Source organism: Amphibalanus amphitrite, unplaced genomic scaffold (assembly GCF_019059575.1).
Source record: "Amphibalanus amphitrite isolate SeventyFive unplaced genomic scaffold, NRLGWU_Aamphi_draft 000034F_arrow, whole genome shotgun sequence".
NCBI lineage: Eukaryota > Metazoa > Arthropoda > Thecostraca > Balanomorpha > Balanidae > Amphibalanus > Amphibalanus amphitrite.
The window spans coordinates 1,334,895-1,358,461 of record NW_024881530.1 but is presented as its reverse complement, the minus strand read 5'-3'; the positions used below and the strand labels follow the sequence as shown (position 1 = coordinate 1,358,461).

At 50.2% G+C, this 23,567-nt stretch overlaps 2 protein-coding genes across 5 annotated transcripts in view; both read left to right on the top strand.

Annotated features, from left to right (window-relative positions):
* Nucleotides 1-5,082, top strand: part of LOC122369330 (kinesin heavy chain-like) — a 60,358-nt gene extending 55,276 nt beyond the window's left edge. Inside the window, exons 12-18 of the mRNA XM_043343998.1 lie at nucleotides 594-734; nucleotides 1,372-1,540; nucleotides 1,860-2,031; nucleotides 2,306-2,540; nucleotides 2,880-3,068; nucleotides 3,272-3,557; nucleotides 3,845-5,082. Of these exons, the coding sequence (XP_043199933.1) occupies nucleotides 594-734; nucleotides 1,372-1,540; nucleotides 1,860-2,031; nucleotides 2,306-2,540; nucleotides 2,880-3,068; nucleotides 3,272-3,557; nucleotides 3,845-3,852 (1,200 nt within the window). The 3' untranslated portion in view covers nucleotides 3,853-5,082. The remainder of the gene's footprint in view (nucleotides 1-593; nucleotides 735-1,371; nucleotides 1,541-1,859; nucleotides 2,032-2,305; nucleotides 2,541-2,879; nucleotides 3,069-3,271; nucleotides 3,558-3,844) is intronic.
* A 601-nt stretch (nucleotides 5,083-5,683) lies between these two features.
* The window catches only part of LOC122370356 (enhancer of mRNA-decapping protein 4-like), a 41,503-nt gene continuing 23,619 nt past the window's right edge, over nucleotides 5,684-23,567 (top strand). The window contains exons 1-16 of one of the 4 annotated variants that reach the window (XM_043345896.1): nucleotides 5,684-5,730; nucleotides 7,338-7,426; nucleotides 7,737-7,927; nucleotides 10,059-10,195; nucleotides 10,670-10,882; nucleotides 11,325-11,510; nucleotides 11,935-12,047; nucleotides 12,416-12,623; nucleotides 13,369-13,522; nucleotides 13,878-14,111; nucleotides 15,954-16,138; nucleotides 16,647-16,784; nucleotides 17,257-17,365; nucleotides 17,643-18,051; nucleotides 18,430-18,660; nucleotides 21,163-21,314. In XM_043345896.1, the coding sequence (XP_043201831.1) occupies nucleotides 7,371-7,426; nucleotides 7,737-7,927; nucleotides 10,059-10,195; nucleotides 10,670-10,882; nucleotides 11,325-11,510; nucleotides 11,935-12,047; nucleotides 12,416-12,623; nucleotides 13,369-13,522; nucleotides 13,878-14,111; nucleotides 15,954-16,138; nucleotides 16,647-16,784; nucleotides 17,257-17,365; nucleotides 17,643-18,051; nucleotides 18,430-18,660; nucleotides 21,163-21,314 (2,716 nt within the window). In that variant the 5' untranslated portion in view covers nucleotides 5,684-5,730; nucleotides 7,338-7,370. Of the gene's footprint in view, nucleotides 5,753-7,337; nucleotides 7,427-7,736; nucleotides 7,928-10,058; nucleotides 10,196-10,669; nucleotides 10,883-11,324; nucleotides 11,511-11,934; nucleotides 12,048-12,415; nucleotides 12,624-13,368; nucleotides 13,523-13,877; nucleotides 14,112-15,953; nucleotides 16,139-16,646; nucleotides 16,785-17,256; nucleotides 17,366-17,642; nucleotides 18,052-18,426; nucleotides 18,661-21,162; nucleotides 21,315-23,567 lie in introns of all 4 variants that reach the window. The other 3 variants (XM_043345886.1, XM_043345904.1, XR_006254556.1) reach the window with 3 other exon arrangements.

Sequence of the window (23,567 nt, the reverse complement as noted above, 5' to 3'; positions counted from 1 at the left end):
GTCGTTTACACAGCTGAATAAAACATGCGCCGTGGCCCAACACGTGCTCCGCACTTGTCCGCACGCATTATGTGCTCTTGCTCAGAAGTCAACACATCGCTCAAGCGCACCGGTCCACTGAGCAATTAGGTAATGTGGCATTTTGTCACGCCACAGCGCCCTGCGTCAATATATCATGATTTCCATTCATGAATAGCTAAGCAGCTCACACAGGGTCAGTAAATATGAAAGTAGCTAATATACTGGGATTGGCACAAGCAAGGAGGTAAAAAGTGAGCTATGTCTGGAGACGCAGCTTTGTCAACACACTTCTTGGGCTTTGCACATGAAGGAAAATGACGTGTGGGTTGGGGCTACGTTTTCACTTGTGACTCATAACTTTCCCGAGTCATATTCAGCGTGTACATTTTAAGCTCGTTGTCTCAGTTTTGTAATGTTTATCACCCACCAGTTCATGCTGGTTTGTCTGGTTAAAAATTTTTATATCGTCAAAGTTGAACGTCTGTGTCTTGTTATGACCTGTAACCCGACGTATGGCCTTGCTTCTGACCCGACCTGACCCCTGACCTGACCTGTGACCTCTGACCGGTCAGCTGGCGGCGGACGGTAGCGGTAAGATGGAGGAGGAGTTCACCGTGGCGCGACTCTACATCTCCAAAATGAAGTCCGAGATCAAAAACCTGGTCACTCGCTGTCACACGTTCGAGACCTCACAGAACGACTCCAACAAAAAGGTACGCACTTGCTAACATTGCGCTATGTAGGTTGTTAAAGTGGAAGACAGAACACAGTTTTTGTGGAATATGGAAAGTATAACGAAGCATGACTGCCTTCTTGATGTCTCATAAAATTTTTTCGTATTAGTGATGGTAATTTTTCCACTTTTTCACTAGTATAATTCTGTCTTGCTGCATAATTTTTAGCGTAGTGCTGCTTGGCGCATGTGGTTGATTGAACCTTTTTGTGTAAAATGTGCAATCAGAAATGTTAACCGATCGTTAGAAGACATAAAACCGACTACATGAGACATTAAAATGTTTACCCCTATTGTTACGACCTGTTTTGGCGAACGAACAATTCACTGTCGGTCGATCAATTCGCGTCGTCTGACCTTGCGTTGACCTTCACCGTATATCTGCAGTAACCGTCCGTCGGAAACCCTAGCCTGACGTCAGCCCGCATGACTCACGGTCACGAAATATAGCGGCATTGGTTCAAACCACCTAAATCCGAACCGTGCATGCCAGCGAACTTTCACGTCCCGTAATGTCCCCGACCGGTCCCATTTCCGCCGTCGATTTGGCCACACCCAGTCCGCTACTGCCACCTCTCGCCCGCTCTTCAAACTAAAGTTTCCTGTTTCGCCGACAGATGGAGGAGGCTGAGCGGGAACTGAGCGAGAGCCGACTGCTCATTCAGACCCACGAGGCGAAAATTAAGTCGCTGCAGGAGTCTGTGCGCGACTCGGAGGCCAAGAAACGTCAGCTGGAGGAGTCGCTGGATGCGATTAACGAGGAGGTGGCCAGCCTGCGTGCGGCAGGTACGAAACACCGCCGGGCTGGGGGTAGCTGCGTGGGTTACTGGACACCGGCGGGGCAGAAATACGATGGTTTGGTGGACACTTTGGTATAGCCGACGCGTCAAACCTATCATAGGCCGTAATCAATACTGTTCAGTACACCAGACTGGATGAGTATGAGCGGCTGAAATTATTCAGACATGTCATTGTACTTTATTCGTGCTTAAAACGTGAGCGTCAGCTTTAGCTCGATACTTTTCACTTGGCTTATCAATGACTCATTCACTTTATGTGACAGGTGAGACACCCATTGACTGACGAAACTCTGCTCTACCCTCAGAACAAATGGCCTCGCTGTCGTCGGCGGCGCAGAAGGATGCCGAGGACGCGCGTCAGATCCGCGCGCACCTGGAGGAGCAGATCGAACATCACCGCGAGACGCACCAGAAGCAGGTGTCGGACCTGCGCGACGAGATCGCCGCCAAACAGACCTTCATCGACCAGCTCAAGGAGTGAGTGACTAGCGCATGCAGGGACAGAGGGGAAGGAGGGAGATGATCGGGGTGAGATAATGGATGCTCTAAAGTGGACAACAATCTTGCACTTTAATGAACATCAAGGCGGTTTTTGACAAATGTTTTACCTTCACGTAGGAACTAAGTGGCGAACAATCTAGTACAGGAAGCTCAACTTCTTAATTTATTCCGTCGTTGCACCTTCTCCCGGTCTTTGATCGCTTCACCTTCTGCATCGCTCTAACTTCGTCGCTGCCCTACTCTATTCCAGTCTGAACCAGAAGATGGCACTACAGCAGGACCAGCTGCGAGCGGAGCACGACAAACTGCGCGCGGACAACGAGGACAAGTCGCAGCGCCTCCACCAGCTGCTGCAGCAGGCTGACCGGCGCGAGCAGGCGCGCGAGGACCTCAAGGGACTGGAGGAGACGGTGGCCAAAGAGCTGCAGACGCTGCACAACCTGCGCAAACTGTTCGTCCAGGACCTGCAGAACCGATTCAAGAAGGTGGGTGTGAGGAGAGACTGTTGAAAGCAATTATTTTTAAGGATGAGTTTAAAACTCATCCTTACAAAATTTACCATCCGCACAAAATTTGTGCTGACTCTTCCAGTTTCTAGTATTTTGCTTTGAATTTTGTAGAAGTTGAAGCAGCGTATATCACGTCATCGCCACTTCACCTTTATCTGAATTTGATTGCGTTCCATTCACTTACTTCGCCAACTTTTACGTTCTCATCTCTTCAAATCGATAGATCATGCTGATCCACGCTTCAACCGTCTGCTCTATCAGTCATTTGCTTTCTCCACCGCTCACCTCTAACTTCCCTTTCTCTTGGACCGCCAGTCGGCTCTGGGTGAGGAGACGGACGACGTGGGTGGCTCGCTGGCCCAGAAGCAGAAGATCTCCTTCCTGGAGAATAACCTCGACCAGCTGACCAAGGTGCACAAGCAGCTGGTGCGCGACAACGCCGACCTGCGCTGCGAGCTGCCCAAGCTGGAGAAGCGGCTCCGAGCCACCATGGAGCGGGTCAAGGTCAGTTCGATGGCATAGATCCTCTTGTGAGAATATGTCACTATGAAGGATTTTTATGGAGCCTTTTGAATGATGCGCTTGCACTGTGCAGCTGTCCGGTGCCTTCAAGTGAATGAAATACTCTTTCACTCTGAATTTATAGCAATATTCTCACACAAAACGATTTGCTGAAGTGACCTTACCCTTCTTTTTTCGGCGTTTAGGCGCTGGAGACGGCGCTGAAGGAGGCCAAGGAGGGCGCCATGCGCGACCGCAAGCGCTACCAGTACGAGGTGGACCGGATCAAGGAGGCGGTGCGCCAGAAGAACCTGGCGCGTCGCGGCCACGCCGCCCAGATCGCCAAGCCGATCCGCGCCGGCCAGCCGCACCCGGCTCCGGTGATCCGGCCCGGCCAGCCGCAGGGCGGGTTCAGCAGCCGGCCCGCGTCGGCCGCCGACGCCGACATCGCCGCCGTGAAGGCCCGGCAGAAGAAGGCGGCCAACAACCGCGGTCAGTAAGGGTAGAGAAATGGAACAGGGAGAAAAATTGCTGGGACGGTAGAGCTCCGGCTCACAGTTACTGGAATAGTTCCATGTAAGGCTCGATAATCATATTCAGTCATAGGTTTTGTTGTGTTTGCTTTTCGATTTATGCGATCGTTCCTTGTGCGTTTGTGCTTAGTTTGAGTCTGCTTGCCTGGGACGGCGGAAAAAGCATACTTGATTGGGTAATTCATTGTTCTTTCTGGGGCGCCTAGTGCGTTGTGTGCTGACCCCTCCATCTGTCTCTCCCCACAGACGACTAAGCTGTGTGCTCGGGCGAGGATGTGCTCGGCTGCTTCAGTCTTGGCGCAGCGGTGTCCGCGGCTCCGCGTGCTGCTCGCTTCGCTTGGCGTCTCCGCCGGTCCCGTGACGAACAGTGCACTGCGCTTCCCGCCGGATGGCAGCTGACCGCCACGGTCGGTGTGGGGGAGAGTTCGGGCCCCGGCGGCCGGTGTGAGGAGTCCTGGATCCCTGCCGGCTGGTGTGGGGAGTCCTGGGCCCCGCTGGTCGGTGTGGGGAGTCCGGACCCCGCCGGCTGCTGTATGGAGTCCCGGGCCCCGCCGGCCGGCGCGCGGCGTGATGGCCGGGCTATGTGACGTGCACGGCGGTGTGACCAGCCGGCGAGTGGAGTGCCGACCGATGTGATGACAGGAAAGGTGACGACGTTTGGGCGTGGGCCACACAGTGGGTGCACATCAGTGGCCCGTTTTCATCTGATCTTTTTAGTGCCGGCGCCGCGCGCTGCGTCCCCGTGGCGACCCGCTCGGACGGGGAAGCGGCCGCCGGCGCCGCGCCACCGCTGATCGAACGCAGGTCTACTCTGTTGCGTTGTATGTACGACCTATTTTAAGTAGTAGTCAATTAATTGGTGCATGTTTAATTTATGGTTGTGCCTTTGTTGGGTGGATGCTGGGCGTGGGTTTTACGGGCCACGCGAAACTCGACCGAAGAAATAGTCTGTCGTCGGCTGGGTCTGTCAGCCGACAGCGGACGGCGGTGAAGCCCGCGCAGAGACGGCGGCGCAGCGCCTCTTCTCGTCACCGGTCTCCCGGTGCGCAGAGGCGGCCGGACACGGACGGCACACAGACGGCTGGCGGTGCTTTTATTTATTTGCCGGCGCGCCGGACCCCGGGCGCCGGCCGTCCGCTCCTCCTGTGTTGCTGCGGCGCCGACCGCTCCTGTTTTGGGTTTGTATGTCTCGGGGAGTGTGCGAGTGAATCGCGCGGGGTGAGAGTGAGGGTGTGATGGAGGCCGGCCGCACACGGCGCGGCTGTTTCCGGGGCTTAGGTGCACGTAGGCGACCTGACACACACCGGCGCTGTAAAGGTTTCTGCTTTAAGGCACGCGAGTGTGATATGTGGGCGGAGGGAGGGCCGGCCGGGCCGCCAGCGCCGGGTCGGCAGTCAGGGGCTGTCTCTGTGACCGACCGCGTGCACTGACGGCTTTATTTAGATGATGTTACTTTCAATTATGGTAATAAATTATATTATCGATGTAGTGTTTTGTCAGAGATCTCTCTCGGCGATGGTTGGGGGTATATGATAATGTTCAAGCGGTGTGGAAGGGTTCTGGAAACAGGACGGAAGACACATCGGTTATGCGTCAGTTCGAAAGGAGGAATGTTCTCTGGCCATTGGCATTGAAACCCTTCTTATTCTTTTCAACTTTTCCATTCAGCGATACCTACACGCGTGACTAGGCGGCACGCGCTATATAGTGCCTTATTAACGAAACGCCTCGTGCTTTATTAAAAGAAACCTATCTCTCTGAACCTGGACCGAGTGAAAGCAGTATCAGCATGCTTTGGGGAATTGTTCATATATCTACGCTCTTTTTCCGAAAGAGGCATGGTATGCAGGCTTAAAAGACCTAAATGGGATATATCAGAAAAGCTAATCCAGCCAAGGCCCTAAATACAAATCCAGCATTATTAATTAGTAGCAAGAGAGACTCCACAAATGCGGAGAAAAAGTTAATGCGGTGATACATCAGTTTCTACTACATTCTGTAAAATACCCTACGTCAGAATTTTGCAGCATTTTAGTACCCACCTTGACCTCGAGCATGCGGCCTTCACTGAGTTGTCTGCGGCATGTTTGTACTCGATTGCATTTAGTTCCGTTTTCGCCGGCGTTTGGGCGGTAGGATGGGACAAAATTTGTGGTATTTTATTCGTTGCACACGGTCACATTGCATATTTTGCATATTTTCTATTCGAAGTACATACCATAGATATTTTTCCAAAATATTTTTGTTATGTAATGTGTACAAAAATGACACTTTGTTCTATCTCTTTGGAGCTCTCGTTGCTCATTTTTCAGTTACTTTATCTATTTTTCGTGAAATTTTGGTGGAAATAAATATTTTTTACAAGAAATATCTTCCCTAGGTTTTTTGGCTTTTAAAATTATTGTCAAGGGAGATCATGAACTACTACAGCTCAGAGAGGTTATGTATAAACTATAAATTGATTAATATCTACATGGCGCCTTTCGGAAGAATGTAATTTATTGTAATAATTATGTGTTGTAATCTTTTTTCTGTTTGAAGCATGGAATGAGTTAGGAACATCTTTAACTTTCAGTTCAAATGTCAATCAATTGGAGCACTCTGGCTCGCTCATTGCTGTGAGCTGGCCTGAAGGGTATCAGTATCAGTATTGATAAAGTAAAGCTGAGGGTTGGAGAGGGGCTGAGGGCTGTTCACACTTTACGGGCACTGTAAACTGCTGAGTGCGGTGTGTGGTGTGTGCAGCAAGTATGGGGAAGAGGCTATTGGGTAGTCTGAGTCAGTATGACGTCACATGGCTGCATGCAGTAGACTGCACACAGCCATCATTGTGGCCAGTCCCAACCAACCACAGCGGTCACTGTTTGCGGTGACCGAAGGCTGATGTAGGGACACAGTTGGCGGAGCTTGGAGCCTGTACAATCCTACCACACAAAGGGTCCGTGAACAGCCTTCTGGTATCACCATCAGCGTGTATTTTACAGTAGGCAAGAAACTGCAAGGTTAGGTTGTATGTTCTAGGCTGTTAGGGTGTAGGCTGGTTGGCTGGTAGGTTGTTGTACGGCGGTAGGGTGGTAGGTTGGTGGTCAGGTTTGAGGTGTATTGGTATAGGTATTTGAAGATGCAGTCCAAGCCACATAAATGTGATCATAGAGAGGCTTAAAATGCCATGAAGCTTGCAGTCTACTGATAATGGCACTCAAACAGCTACCTACCTTGCAGTTTCTCGCCTACTGTAAAATACACACTGATGGTGATACCAGAAGGCTGTTCACGGACCCTTTGTGTGGTAGGATTGTACAGGCTCCAAGCTCCGCCAACTGTGTCCCTACATCAGCCTTCGGTCACCGCAAACAGTGACCGCTGTGGTTGGTTGGGACTGGCCACAATGATGGCTGTGTGCAGTCTACCGCATGCGGCCATGTGACGTCATACTGACTCAGACTACCCAATAGCCTCTTCCCCATACTTGCTGCACACACCACACACCGCACTCAGCAGTTTCAGTGCCTGTAAAGTGTGAACAGCCCTCAGCCCCTCTCCAACCCTCAGCTTTACTTTATCAATACTGATACTGATACCCTTCAGGCCAGCTCACAGCAATGAGCGAGCCAGAGTGCTCCAATTGATTGACATTTGAACTGAAAGTTTACCATGCTTAAATGCAGCAAGTGCCACTTGACAGATGGATTGCTTTGGGCTGTAGTCATTCTCTGAGTTGTGCATTGTTTGGTTTCAGATTACTAGTTCCAAGCATCTGAATTGAGAGAAGATGAGTGGTAACAGTGCTGTTGCCATGGACTCCTTGAAGTCTGGACAACAGCTCATGTAAGTATCCATTTTGAAAGGCTCATTGACAGCTGTGTCAAATTTGACACTAAGGATGTTCTTGCTCGGAACTGTCGATATATAGCTTCAAACAGCTGAACTCATGCTGGGCCTGCTGATCCCCCACCCCAGTCTAAACACTCTTAACACGCTTCTCCTTCAAATTGTCTCCAATGGCCATAACAATGGCCATCAGTATCAACTGGTGGGTCCACCCTGAACAATATCTCCTGCAACGAACTTGAGAATCATGGCACAAGCATGTTCAAAAGTCCACCACCGTCATTACCATCGCCATCACCTCCTGCAGCACGTTCGAGGACTGCGAGTCGTCCAGCATCACGCACGACTCTGTGGTCGTGCTGCCGTCGGACAGTGCGCACGCCACGGGCTCCTCGCACGTCAAGATGAAGACGATAGTCGATTACGCCTGGGACCATAAGTACTACGACGGACACATTGCCGCCAGTCGCGGGGAGTACCTGGCCTACGCCATCAAAGGTACGAGGAAGGGGCGAATGAGGGAGAAAGTGAGAGGAGTGAGTGTGTGAGTGAGGGAAAGTGTTCTCCATGAAGCGTTCTGGTGCGTGCGGGCCTGATGGTATATGTATTCGCATCCTTCTCCTTTGTTTTGATGCCATAGGTCCCATCCTACTCCATATTGTCAATACCTGCCTTACCTCCTGTGACTTTCCCGATTCCTGGAAGCACTCCCTGGTTCATCCTATCTACAAATCCGGTGATCCTACCCTTGTCTCAAACTACCGTCCTATATCCATTGTTCCCATCATGGCAAAAACAGTTGAACGGCTGGTACAGCGGCAGCTGTTTGCCTTCATGTCCGATAACCATCTCCTCTCCCCGTCCCAGCATGGTTTCCGCCGCCACCATTCCACTGAAACCGCACTCCTTTCCGTCACGAACCGTATCCTTTCGAACATGGACCACGGTCATGTCTCACTGTTGTGCCTCCTCGACCTCAGTAAATGTTTCGATGTTATCCCTCACGACCAACTCCTAACCAAACTTCAGCTTTATGGTATCGATCCTTCATGGTTTTCATCTTATCTCAGTGGTCATACTCAGTCTGTCTGCATCTCTTCCTCTACCGGTGACAGAGTAGTTTCCAAGCCTCTTCCCAACACCATGGGAGTCTTCCAGGGATCCGCCCTTGGTCCTTTGTTGTTCACAATCTTCTCCAATGATCTCAGCTTGCACGCGCCGGACGCTCATGTGACCCAGTACGCTGACGACACCCAAATCCTCCTATCCGATGTCAAACGCAACCTTCCTGATCTCATCCTGCGCATGGAGTCCACCCTGTCTTCTTTAGCATCGTGGTTCCATGCCCACGGCCTTAAGCTCAACGAATCCAAAAACGGAAATCCTTCTCCTTGGCACCCGCCAGAACACCCGTAACCTACCACCTGTCAGCGTACGGGTCGGTGGCGAGACCATTCAGGAGAGCCCTAGCGTTAAAAACCTCGGTGTGACGTTTGACCGTCACCTCAGCTGGGACGTTCACGTCAGTGACGTGGTTCAAAAGTGCGTCGGCCTCCTGATAGGTCTCCGCCACCTGAGACACTTCCTCCCGCGGCATGTGATGTTAACCATTGTGCAGGGGCTGGTCATCTCGCGCGTGAGATATTGTATCTCGGTGTATGGCAACGGCTCGTCTAAAAACGATACTAGACTGCTTAAAGTAGTCAATTTTGCCGCGAGAGTGGTAACGGGGCTAAAGAAGTTCGACCATGTGTCTCGCGCGCGGGATGACCTGCACCTGCACACGCCTCGGCAAATGTGTGATATGCAGACAGCGATTGCTGCTCACAAAGCCATTTTATATCAAGAACCCGCCGAGCTTGCCATGCTTTTACATACCCATGCTGACACTAGGAATGATGAGCGTTCGACTAGACAGGACAACTGTTTGCGCCTCTCAGCCGTGCGCACAGCGACGGGGCAGCGCTGTTTTCAGTACCGCGCTGCTAGTCTCCTCAACTCCATGCCGGGAGACGCGAGAAATCTAGACCCCGCGGCATTTAAACGAGCTGTGAAACGTATTTTTACTCGGCGATGACTTGTATGCGTGACTGTGTGTACTGTGTGTGCGTGTGTGTCATTGTGTGTGTGTTTATGCGACATCATTGCCTTGCTCTTTTATTCATCTCTGACTAAGGACACGTAAAAGCTACGCGTTGCTGTAGAGTGTCTGCTATTGTCAAATACAAATACGGAAAGAGGGTGAGTGTCTGAGTGTTTGAGTAAACAAGCTGATGTCTATTTTCAGTCTCGCTCCCTCCGTCGCTTTTGCTAGATCTTTTACTGTTTCAAGCATAAGAGGTGTTTGTAAATGCAAAGTACAACCTATGATCAATAATCATACATATTTCTTTGATATTTATTCCAATTGATTACATAAACTCGCTAAAATAAACATGACAGAGTAAACGGAAATAAATGTTATCAGACCTAAAGGCTTCCTTTACCTGAAGTGCCCCACCCGCCAGCTGTGAGCTTTTACCTCATGAATACCAAAGCGGACATATGACGTCACACTCTAAGCTCCACCGCCCGCCGCCTGACTAAACAGTAAACACCCCCCCCCCCCCCCTCCACGCTCCCCCCTCAGCCAAGTCGGGCGGTGTGGTGCGGGTGGTGAGTCGCGGAACAGACGACCGAGCGCTCATCAAAGGCATGACCGGAGCCGTCAAAGACCTGGCGTTCGCGCACACCAACAACGAAACGCTGCTGGCAGTGGTGGACGAGGTAGGTTCTCGGTGGATTGGTGGGGTGTGGGAGAGAAGGAATTGCGACGGTGATCTTTGGCAAAACTGTGTGGTAGTTCTCTGTTAACATCGAAGGAAAGTGGAGTAAAACGATTGCAACATTGGTATTCAGGAGTTGGTAGTTCACGATGCATATCGACTTATGAAACATTGGAATTGTGTGTTATCTGGAACGCCATGTGCTTCTGCTAATAAGTCACCACATTTTTTAAATTCGACAACGGATGAAGCTCGTATGCCCGCATACCTGCGACTGATTTAATTTTCACTCCGTCGTGCTAAATAATTCACCGGATCGTTTGTGGTTTGTACATTACATCATCGCTTAGTCGTGGTGTTTGCGATGGTCGGGCTCTGTTTGCGGGGCTGCATTTGCTGATTCAGGCTATTCGCTTTCCTGTGTGTGCCACCCCTTTGAATGTCTCTAACCTGCCCTCCATTTTTTTTTCTTCAGATGGGCAACCTATCTGTCTTCAAGATCGACGAGGACCTCAACAAGAAGCTGGTCGTCTCGCCGTACCTCGGCCTGCGCCTGGTTCACGAGACTCCGCCACCGCCGAGCACCATTCACCGGGTGGTCTGGTGCCCGTACATCCCTGATGATGACTGTGACGATCAGGAGACCGAGGAGACGGCCAAACTGCTGCTGGTCACACACGGCAACAGGGTGAGTGGGCGGAACGGGAGGGGTGAATGGAAGGAAAGATGGTAGGTGTGTTTGGGTGACGAAATGACTTGGCATTGGTTTATCATGCACCCGCCCAAGCCTGTTTTGCTTTGGAATCTAGGAGCGTCATGCATGAATGAAGTGTTTGCGTCATTTTTGGCTAGAGGGATGTATGAAAGTGATCAATTACTGTTGGTTGTAGTCGTAAGATTTCCTATTTGTGTAAAATAGGATATTTTTATTGGAATGGCGCGAACGGACGGTAGGGGTCAGGACCTGCGCAACAAGCTTTCCTTGGCGTGGGATCCGGCTCCGCAATCCGGCCATTGAAACATTCGAGTTAAGTAAAAAAAAAAGCATCACTCAGTGTCGCACTCGTCAAGTCACTAACACCATCACCAAGTCATCACTCTCACTGCCACCACCCACCCCGCTATTTCAGGCGCACCTGCTGAACGTGGCCATCATGGTGGAGGAGCACGGGCCGGGTCCGCTGCTGGTCGGCGACGTCAGCGAGGGCTTCATGGAGATTCTCGACCACGGACAGGCGGTGACCGACGCCGCCTTCTCACCGGACGGCACCGCACTGGCCACCGCGTCCGTGGATGGATACGTCAAGTTCTATCAGGTGCGTAAGGGGAGGGACGGGAGGATGGAGGTTTGGAGGCGGTGGTTGGCTAGGTTTTTTTTTAAGTTGGGTTTGGTTTTTACTCTGATGTGAGTGTGCCTATTTGCAGTTTTTTTCGGTGTTATTTTGTGTTCCAGCTTCGTGTTTGCTGAAGAAAACATTTTTTTTTATTGTGAATTGAATCGTTGCCTTGAATGCCAAAACTCAAAAGATTGTTTATACCATTCGATAGTTTGAAATTACACTTGATTCAGTATCACTTTTTGCAGTTGTTCTACTTCAGCATATCGATTTCTCAATTGCACGGCTATGGTGCAAATAATGCGACCTGATACTGCGTCACATTACCTACCCCGTCACGCCAGTGTGGAGCGAACGCCGCTTGTCTATCAGCACTAACCCACCCCCTTCGCCGCTCCGACAGATCTACATGCAGGACAAGGACAGTCCGCGGATGCTGCACGAGTGGCAGCCGCACGACGGCCAGCCGCTCTCCTCACTGTTCTTCCTGGACAACCACCGCGACCAGGACCCCGGGTGAGAAGGATGGTCAGCTGATAATGGACGGGGGGGGGGGTTGCAAGTGTTTTTGGGTCCACGGTATTTGGTGTAGTGTGTGATAGTGCATTCACACTTCACGGTGCTAGCGGCGTGAGAGTTCTCTGTACAGGCATCACTTTGAGACAAGACCGTCTTATGAATAAGGTTATTTATCTTCACGTTTTCCTTCGCTTTTGAAACGTGGCTTCGACCCAGATAACCATTTACTAGTGTGAAGTGTGAACCTCTTGTCATCTGGTTATAAACTAATGGCTAGTTGCGAACAGCTTACTGCTGCTATCTAATGCTCCTGACTGCTCAAAAACTGAGCCACGTTACCCTCCCGTCCTCCTTACCACCGACAGTGAGCCGTTCTGGAAGTACGCCGTGACGGGCGCCTGTCAGAACACCGAGCTCAAGGTGTGGACGTGCGAGTCCTGGAACTGCCTGCAGACGATCCGGCTGCAGCCGTCTCCGGCCGACGAGCTGTCTGCCGCGCCGCCGGCGGCCAGTCTTCAGGCGGCACTGGACTCGTCGGCCCAGTACCTGCTGCTCAGCGATATACACCGGAGGGTGAGTACTGAGTACTGCCGTCGGCCCAGTACCTGCTGCTCAGCGATATACACAGGAGGGTGAGTACTGAGTACTGCCGTCGGCCCAGTACCTGCTGCTCAGCGATATACACAGGAGGGTGAGTACTGAGTACTGCCGTCGGCCCAGTACCTGCTGCTCAGCGATATACACAGGAGGGTGAGTACCGAGTACTGCCGTCGGCCCAGTACCTGCTGCTCAGCGATATACACCGGAGGGTGAGTACCGAGTACTGCCGTCGGCCCAGTACCTGCTGCTGAGCGACATACACAGGAGGGTTAGTACTGAGTACTGTAAGATAGAGGTGGGTCAGAGCTCAGTACCTGCTGCTCAGCGATATACACCGGAGGGTGAGTACCGAATACTGGCAGAGCACGGGACCTGCTGCTGAGTGACATACACAGGAGAGTGAGTACCTACCGAGTACTGCCGTCGGCCCAGTACCTGCTGCTGAGTGACATACACGGGAGGGTGAGTGATATCGTAGATATATGTAGTAATTGGCTAGAGCATATAACACTCCTACTATCATCTAGCTGTTCCAGCGATGTGTGCTGGCAAGCGAGTATATTTCAAGGGGGATTTGTGTTACTTGTGTCCAAAAATGTTGTATCTAAATCGGCCTGCCGTAATAGCTGTCGAATTCGTGCAGCCCTTTAGTCCCCACCCATTTCTCCACCCACTCACTCACCGCAGCCGACTGACCACTCCTCCCCTTTCGTCTCAGATGCTGTACGTGCTGAGTCTCTCTCCGCCGGAGGTGGCCGTCAAATACTTCACCTCGGTGCACGAGTTCCGACTGATGACCCCTGGCCTGTCCCTGGCCATCGTGGACGCTCGCCGACGCCGCATCAAACCGTTCGAGAACGTCGACCAGCTCGGTAGGTGAACGCTAGGTGACGCCGCGGTCGGCAGGCGGGGAATGGCGCTGCAGTCTAAAAGGCGTCAAAGGATTTATTAGAAATAGGTAGCCGAGCGCGATACTGTAAAATGGTGACGCATGTCACGGGCTAGAAGATAAGGTAAGTTCAAAGTTGGTTTTGCTCGTTCGCGCTTTTTGTCCTGTCTTCTGTCGTGGTTTAATATTTCTTTTTGCGAAGGAGGATAGTAGTATGTAAACAGATCGCTGCTCTTGTACATTCAGTCTGCTAGGCCTATGGTGTCACCTCATGTCGCCTCATGTCGCTCCTCACCCTCTGACCGTCTGACATGCCTCCCCGCTCCTCCAACGCTCAGAGTCTGGCGCCGGTTGCGGTGACCCGCTGGGCGGCGGTCTGTCGGGCGGCGCCGAGGAAGCCGAGGATGACACGCTGCCCGAGGGTGTCGTCATTCGGTGCTACATGGTGCAGCCACGATCCCTGCAGGAGTGTGTCATCGTGTACCAGAGCGCTACTGGGGAGCGGCATGGCACGGCCGGGGCGGGCGGTGCGCTGCCTGACGCCGTCAGTAGTCAGAATGGCGAGAGCCTGGGTGAGTGGCGGGGAGAGTGAGAGAGGGAGGGTGGAGGAAGTGAGTGAAGGTGGGAGAGGGAAGGAAGATAGAAAGAGCGAGCAAGATTAATGAAAGCAGGAGGTTCATGAAGTAAGAAAGAGAGCAATATGGGAAGAGAGGTTCTCTGGCTATAAATGTTTGAAAATGCACTAAAATATAATAGCTATTTGTTTAAACAACTGAAACTATTTAATATCACTGGTTTTTTACTTTTTTTGCTAGTAGCCGTTTGTCTACTACAGCAGCTGCTGGGTTGTGCACTTCGCTCTTCGTTAACCCGCGCCCTGATGGGGGGGGGCCATTTTGGCCCCCCCCTGTGGTTTTTCTTAAATAGCGAGAAAACGGCGGCGCGCAGCGCCGCCAAATTTTGGGTACCTTACCGGGCATCAATTTGACACCTTCACACAAAATTTCAAGTCACAGGTCACCTCAGGTCAGGAGTTATTGAGGTCAAACTGAGGTCATGTTCGAGCAAAAATGAGCAAAAAACATGACATCTTGAAACGCTCACCAATTCTACAGTTAACAAGCAATTTTAAAGTTCTTTATGTGGTTGTGTAGAGAAAAGACGGCGCTACAAAACTGCTATCTCGGATTTTCGAAATTTTGGGATTTTGACCCCCAAAAATCAAAAAAATTGATTTTTTTAGAAAAACTCAAAAAATTTCCAAAAATTTTTTTTTCGAATTTCGAAAAAACCGGAATATATGTGATAGTCCCTGCGCTCTTCGATATACATACCAAATTTTAGATCGATACCTCTTTGTTTGGCCAAGTTATAGGGAAAAAACTGTTAAAAATTGATGACGTCAAATTTTTGAACTCAATTTTTAGCAGTTCTAGACCTCGTAGCGCAAAACGGAGACCACCATTGAACTCCCCGTGACGAGCTGCATCGAATCGATACCCATTTTGTGCAAAAATATCAACTTTGAAATTTGACCTAATTTGACCTGACCTTGACCTGACCTTGACCTGACCTTGACCAAAACGTGACCTAAGCTGGCCCTAAAGTCTGTCGGACCCACATAATCGCATTTGTCATGTAAAATGGACCATAAAACATGTATCACACGACACTTTCATATTGTGACCCCCCAGTGACCTGACCTCTGTGACCTGACCTGGTATCAGTGACCTCAAATAGCAAAATATGTGTTTGAAGAACATTTCTCCATCGATGATTTTCAATGAAATGCATTTTACTCGATTTTACAACGCATTTCTTGAAATGCCTGTAAACGATGAAAATTCGACCTTTGACCTGACCTGTGACGTCATCGGTTTGACCGAGGTCAATGAAATTGGGTCACAAGGTAGTTCCCCGCTGGGGCTATCCAACACCGTTTACCGCTTGTCGCTATGTTGCGTGGTTCTCGAGATCTGAGGGGGGGGGGCCAAAATGGCCCCCCCCATCAGACCGCGTTGCTCGGCAGACCCCATCTGGGCGCGGGTTAATTTTCCGTCTGATTTAAAGTGTTTACCTACGGTGGGAGTGCTCTCCATGGAGTGTTTTCTCTCGCCAGATTGCTAATAAAAACTGCAATTTATGGCTTGATCACGTTTTCATCAAGCTTTGTTTCCTTTGTTCACAGCCAGAATAACACAGGGTTATGGTTAAGGTGGTTCAAAGCTCAAACATTGTTTTTGCAACGTCTCTATGCAGGTCACCTCCTAGCGGACTGACCTGACTGACCCCGTTGTCTCCCCACAGTGTATACGACTGACCTCCCCCCTGCTCCCTCCTTTCCACAGTCTATCTTATCGGACTGACCCCTTCTCCCCGCATTGTGTCTGACTGAACCATTCTCTCTCCCCCAGTGGACCTGACGGATAACCTGTCGGACCTCACCCTCAACACCACCGCGTCAGCGTCAGCTGCCGACAGTGTGGTCGAGGTGGGCACGACCCCTGAGCAGCCGCCGCCGCCGCCGACCCCGCCGCAGCCCGCCGCCTCAGGAGTCATCAGCCTAATGACTCCCGAGGAGTTCACCTCGCCCTCTCGGGTGCGTAATCTGACGGCGAACGTGGCCCGTGTCGCCCAACTAATGGCGCCCGCAGCTAGACTGAACTTTGATGGAGTTTGCTCGTTTCCCGTGAGATGGGATTCTGCGAAGTAGAATATTTGATGGTGGGATTGGCACCTAGGCTAGTTATATAATCGCGGCTCATTTTGTGGGCGTCGTACCTGTTCACCTGGGTTATAGCTCGAAGGCTTCAGAGGAAATGAAACTGCTCTAATTGTGGGACCAACTAACCAATGTTAAGTCGCATTTACTTCATTTAAATGATGGATTTACAGGTCACCCCAGCCTGCTATAGTTACCCCTGCTTCCTGAACTGTAACATCAAACACTCTGAGCTTAATCTAAATCATAGTGAACATGAACCTTGACTTTGCTGGACGCAAATGACCCCGTAGTCGACGTGCCCTCAAACCCCAATTAACTAATTAACTTGAGCTTCCATGATCGTCATTTGATTGTCTGAACGTGTTCGTGTGCGCTATTCCAGATTCCGGACGTCGTGTCGCCTCCGGGCCCGGCCGCCAGGACCGCTCAGACGGCACGTGCCTCAATGGAGCTGACAGGGTCACCAGCCGCCGGTGACGCCGCAGTCGGAGACTCAGAGCCGGGCACGCCCAAATTCCAGGTGAGGACGCTTTCACCTGGTGGGCCAACCTTCGGCTGGGTAAATTGAGCGGGTTGACGTCTGTCAAATTGTGAATTGTAAACATGCATAGTTTCAGTTCTTGCAAATGCTGTGGTGGCTTTGATATGATGGTGCTGTCCCCAGGGACCCAGTCTCCGATCCAAACTTGGTGACCGGCTACTTTTTCTTTTATACTTTTTCTGTGGTTGATCATGCTGACTTACCGAGCTGCGTATATCCCAGCGCTCAGTTGTTTATTTCTTTAATTGAGTTGAGGTTTCATTTTGTGCTCGGTTATTCTCGACATCTTGTTTTGCATCGACTAATGCGGGTTTACTGCAAAACTTTTCACACAATTTCCCTTGTGTTGCGCCACAAGCCACCCTCATTTGCGGGCTGTTTTCCCGTCGGTCGGCGCTCTTTCCTTACTGTATCGCGGGGAGGGGTGTGACGTGTGCGGTGTCCCTCCCAGGCCGCGTCACCGCTGGAGCGGAAGCCTGAGCCGCCCAGCAAGAAAGACCCCAACAGCTGTGGTAGCTCGCCATCTATTGAAGTTCAGGAGATACTCAATAAGAGCTCCGGTAAGGAATGATGGGAGGCACGCGTGTTTGGTACAGCTTGCGTTTGAGGGGGTCAATGGTTTATTAAAAATATGATAATTATTTATTGCTTCTGGCAACTGGGCCGGCTCAATATTTAGCACGTATTCTGCAGTGTTTAAACGGAACCTCATACGAGTATGTTCCCTAAATTGTTATTTTGATGCATTGATGTCTTTTTGCCGCACGCTAGTGTTGCATTTAGGTATTGGCTGTAACCATTTGTTTGACAATTAACCAAATACCTATTCCTTTTCAGAGACGACGACAGAGGCGAAGACCACGCCGCTTAAGTCGCTGTTCCCGTCTCCGCCGCTGCCGCCGCCGCCGGGCGCTGCCAAGGCACCGAGCGGCGGTGGTGCGCCTCCTCTCTCCACAGCCGCCGCCGCCGCCCCCGCTGCCGCTGTACCGCCGGCCGCCGTCTCCTCCCCGGCCGTCTCCGGCCCGTCCTCACTCAGCTCCAGCAGCCAGAACGGCTGGCCGACCATCCCTGCCGTGCCCGCGGCGCCGGCGGCCGCGCCCGCCGCGCCGCCCGCCCCCGCCCCCGCCGCCGCGGTCTCTGCAGTCCCTGCCGCCGCCCCTGCTGCTGTTCCTGCCGCCGCTGCGGCAGTCCTTGGAGTGGGTGGTGTTGTAGGAGGAGTGGTGCCCGCCGCTCCTGCAGCCGTCGGGTGAGTTTTACGCTATGAACGCACTGTGTGAAAACGGGTGTTTATCTGCATTAGCTTAAGCGTTCGCAATTAATGGGGCTTTATTTGCCGCTCGTTTTTTTTTTTTTTTTGTTGAATGTTCAGCGAGCTTGCTTCTTGATATATCACTTCTTCCCAAAAATATTCGGCTACTGTGGTTCAAAATCATTGACAAGAGCTGTATTTATGTTGCATCGCCTTCACGCTCACACATTTGTTTTCCCATTTACGAGTATACCGTTCTTTCGACTATTGACGTTACATACGACATTACCTGCCGGCTTCTTCGTTCATTGACGCACCATAGTACCACACACTCCACTGGCTGAGTCTCCTAACTTCTCCCCTGCTCGGCAGCAGCGTGCCGCTGGGCGGTGGTGACGAGAAGGCCGCCGTCGGCTCGGGCGCCGTGCTGGGCGCCGTCACGTCCGTGCTCGGCCTGGTCCGAGAGCTGAGCACGGAGGTGCAGCAGCTGCGGGCGCAGGTGCAGCAGCTACAGCAGCGCCAGAAGGCGCCGCCGCCGCCGGCACCGTCCACCGCGCCGGCCGATATCAGCCGACTGCTGGAGACCGCGCTCAACACCCACCAAAGGTGAGGGACGGGGGAGGGAGCTGTGTGCAGACCTGCTAGCACCCGCCAAAGGTGAGGGAAGGGGAGGGAAACGGCTGACACCCATCAACGCTGGTGGATGGGGAGTCCCCATCCCTCATCGTTGATGTATGTTAAGGGGATGGGACGTGTGCTCACTGTAGTCCGGGGAATGGAAGCGGTTGAAATACGCCTAGAAAACTGGAAAGCGGACGAATCCTGTTGTACATATTGGGATATATGAATCCAACCAGGATGTTCGAGGAGGCCGGTGCCTTGAGCATGTGAATAGCGTCGTATCAAGGCTACCGGCATATGCCGTGCCTTTTTTGTTACATATTTATTTAATCTTTTCGCTGCTTTGTTCGCGTCAGTCCGCTTCCGTATTTGCGTATGTACTCCTAATGAACTTCTGTTTTGCCACTGGGTATTTTGTTTGAACAATGCAATTAAAACATCCAGGTTTTCTTAAAAAAACAGGCAGTGAGTTTTCGTGAATGTGCATCCCGTTCGCAAAGGCTGTGTTTATGGCACCCTTGGGTGCCGTATTTTACTATTTGTCTAAAACTGAGCCTTATGAACTCGGCTGAAGCATGAATTCCATCGTGATTGGAAAGGAACGCATGCCTTAGCTCAACTGTTTGTTTTGTCTTCGGGGTTTCACCTAAGGTATATAATGTGGGGCTTTGCCCTATGAAATGGTTTTGTCGCACGCAGCAACCGATGCGATTGCTGGCTTTGCTGGAAGGCCTTAGTGATAAGCTTACTGGAGGGCTCAGCAACCTATATTGGCGTTTCATAAGTGATGATTGACGATGAGAATGGAGCTATACACGGGGGCTTTACACGGGAGCTTCCCCGTCTTATCGTCAGCTCAAGTGTCCATCCATTGCGAGTTGATTGACACTCGCTTATGGACGACAAGACAGCAATGTCTCTGATACGTTTGTAGGTGCGCTGAATCGCCAGTGAAGCAAAACATGGCCGGACGATATATTTCTTAGGGGGCTCTTCGCTTGCTACTGGGAGGATGCGTGTTTCTATGGATCCTGGGTAACATTTCCTGAAGAGGCTGGAATAATATCGCTGCTTTTGTCAAAGAACTATTTGGTTCGTCACGTTATCACCCGGCTGTGTCCGTTAGGGCATACTTGTGCTATGAATACTTCCGATTTGACATATTACATTTTTGATAAATCGCTGGCGTTAGGTTTTTGATTGGACAACAATGTTAGTATTATTGCTCTGTGGAATGGTTCTGTGTATTGTGCGGGTCATTCGGTCGATATATGGGGCATCTTTTTACCGCAGTATCCCTGGGGCATATTTTAGCTGCTGTGTTTGCCGGGGGATCGTTTAACCCTGTGCCTGGATCGGTTATCAATAGGGCATTTCAGGCGCCGTTACGAGGAGTGCGTTTTCGTAATAAGTTTTGGCCGAATGGAAGCACAGATCATGCGAAGTCTATTATCGTTTATACTTGCAATGACAGTTCAGTTTTCTAAATCTGCCGACAGCACTGAGTTAAATTACGTCCGTTTGACATGAACATTATGTCGGAATTCTTTCCGGTTGCAGGATCGTGTAAGAAAAGGAGAAGTTATTCGTGAGCATGACATTAATCGTTTCGTGTTATCGGAACTTTTACTAGACCCCGTCACCGGTTTTTGTTCATTGATGTTAAGATTGAGCCACAGAAAATGCATTCTCAAAATGACAGGCTTTTTTGAACATGTGCATTAAACCGTCCAGAAGCTACGAAATGTATATTTTTTATTTATTAAAAGAACAATCTATCCTCCTTCCTCCTTTGTGTCTTCTTAATTATTTTCTTACATACCTGCCTGAGCAAACCTTCTACGGCTCAAACACTGGAAGGGTCTCATAAATTTTCCCGGAATCTCATCTGTGGGTAACTCCTTATTATTCTTCCCCGTTGGAAAGCCGTCTATTAATTAGTTTTTTGATAAAATAATGCTTGAAAATGTGACACATTCAACACTTAACAAATGCAGTAATGTATGTATGCATTAAGCTTCCATTTCTTGCTCGGGGATTTTTCGACACTGATCTTTTTTAATGTCTTTGATGTAATTAGTTTTCTGCAAGCTAAGTAAATGAACCTGTTCTTTAGAGTTCCGTGTGCAAAGCTTGTTGTCTCGCTAATTTTATCGGTGGTCAAAGCATAATTTTTATTGCAATGAAGTGAAGAGTGCAGGGAAAGCTGCCTACGGTGATGATAAGGTCATAGTATGATGAGCCGTACCTTTACCCGACCTTTTAACTGCTTATTATCCTCTCAACCATTCATCCGCGCATCTTACAGGCACCCCTTCTTTCTCATTCCCAATGACTGTTCCTGTTGAAGTGGAACTAACGACCCTCCACTTTCCTACGGTCAGGCACGTCGAGGACCTGCTTCTGAATTTTCCCTCCCCCACCCCTCCCCTGCATCAACAGGCACATGGACCTGCTGCTAAACCTTCCCACCCTCTCCCCCGACAGGCACATTGAGGACCTGCTTCTGAACCGGGACCGGGACGAGCGGCAGCGTCTGGAGCGTCAGATCAGCTCGATGACCGGCTCTCTATCGTCCACCATCAAACAGAAGGTGGACAGCGCCGTCAAACAGGAGTTCAAGGACCACGTACTGCCGCGTGAGTACTCTGGGGGGGAGGGGGGGGAGTGTGTGGGTACAGTGGGGAGTGTTAGGAGGGCGGTACGGTATTGGGTAGGGAAGCGGATGTTGGAGGTGATTGCTCTGTGACTATGCATCATTGTGCCGCTCGATGGCGCAGATAATTGCTTTTCTTCTCGTTTCTTGTAAGGATGGATTCTCATTTTCTCTATCGGTTGCCAATGGGCACACGCTTATTTTTCTTCGTGTTGGTAATCCCATTAAAACAATTCGAAACAAATCGGTGTGCCCCAAAGTTGTTTGGAGTTGCGTTTTGCTTCAAAGGCCAAATCCGCCTGGTTGATTTGAAAAGTTTTGGTACTCTGGAGCGCGTATGCTTGTCGCTTGACCTAATATGACAGGTTTTTAGATGACTTGCTGGGCACCATTTGTAGCATTTGTAGCAAAAGACATTTAAAAACTGTCAGCGGCTCATAGTGGAATATCAAAAACTAGTTTATTTGATTAGCTCAGTGAGCTGTTTTCACATTTATTGCGAATTTCCGTCACTTCCTCTGACTAATGACTGTCCATGATAAACGGATCTAGAATTCGCTATAAGATACTACCACTGTCATCATTCAGGTGGATTTAAAACAGACTTGAGGAGGACACCGAACTTCTACCGACCCCGCTTCTGTGGTCCATTTTCCGACGCACGGTAACCGTTTTTCTTCCGACGGCTCTGTCCGCGACTGGCCTCCATTATTTGAACGAGGTTCCGATCTAACCCGAGGCGACTGCTCTTTGTTGGCCGCGTCCCCTCCACTGTGGTTGCTGCTCGGGATGGGCGCTGTTAAGAGTAGAGCAGTGCCGACGGTGGTTTTGGCAGCGTCTGATTGTATTTGTACGTGTTGTCAAGAGCGTTGACAACTTGGAGATTCGACCCTCAGTGCGTTTGAGAATAACGTAAGATGTTTTTCTTTTTCAGTTTATGTCGAGTTGAATTGCAATCCTTGCACTCCCGGGCATTGTTAACCTCTAGCTTCGCCATATGCCGTCTGGTATTTGTGTCCTTTAGTGGAACTTCCCGTTACCACATATGCCTCGAGAACTGACGCTGACGATAACTTGTGAGGCGGTATTCGACAGATAACAATGAGTGTCTGCCTATTATTGAATCCAAATGGGCATTGTTAGTTAAAAGAGGGTAGGCAGCTCGAATCAAGGTCAAATCAGTGGTCGATGTTGCGTAGTTCTCCTCTGATGGCTCATTTTCAGAACTGTCTAAAAGTATTAAGAATGTCTCTTCATGAATCATATGAACCCATATTTTAATACCTGTACAGGTCACCAAAATGCGCGTCATTTTTCGCCAATGTATTAGGGTACCTGTCAATGTTTAATGTGTTCAGGTAGTAAATTAATGTTACGTAAAGTGGCCGAGGTTGATATTGTGGCTGTTCGCTTTGTGGTTGTTCCAGGATGCGTGCTGTGCCTTATTGCCCGACCACTGCTAGCTGAAATCGAACCAGTAATGAAATGCCAGCGTGGATGTTGTTTTTCCTGGTCGCCACTCATAGTCAGTGATTGACCTGTGACATTTAATGCAATCGCGGTGTTCCGCTCCACGCCCTGAAGGCAATTAGTTTCACGGTGCGATGTTTTTAGCCACGGACTGCTGGCTGTTTTTGTTCGGTGGCTTCTAACGTGTTCTACTTGTTCCTGAAATAGCCCCGAGAGGCCTTGTTCTGCTGAGCTGTGACCGTGGAGTTCTTATCCACTCACCGCTGTTGCGCTAAAAGTCGATATTCGGTCCAGATTGTTCTAGCAAATACGAGTTCAATGTGTTTTTAGTGAGGGTCAAGTTCCTCACTCTTAACAAAGTTTAGAGCAAAAGCTAACGCATTGTTTTCTAATGTGAGGTCCACTGAACTCAGAGAACAAAGGTTTCGACTTCCATAGTTGCAAAATTATACTTCAAAACAAAAGGTAATAGCCAGGATCCATAACGTTTTCCGCAACCATTTTCGAAGTCGAAGCTAAAGATTAAAGGAAGCGGTTTTTCCTTATAGAAGTCAAGAGTGTAATGCAACTTGACTACGAATGACATATAGCGATTCCTTTTTTGGAAAATGTTTTTTTTATCAAATGTCTGAGAATAATGGCATCTTCTGTATTACTGGCGCCGGTCCTATAGCGATAACATTTAGTGACATGTTTCGCTTAGCCTCGATTACACAGAAGCGGATCATCTGGAACATTTTCTTGAATCCTTAGTATTTTCTTGCAG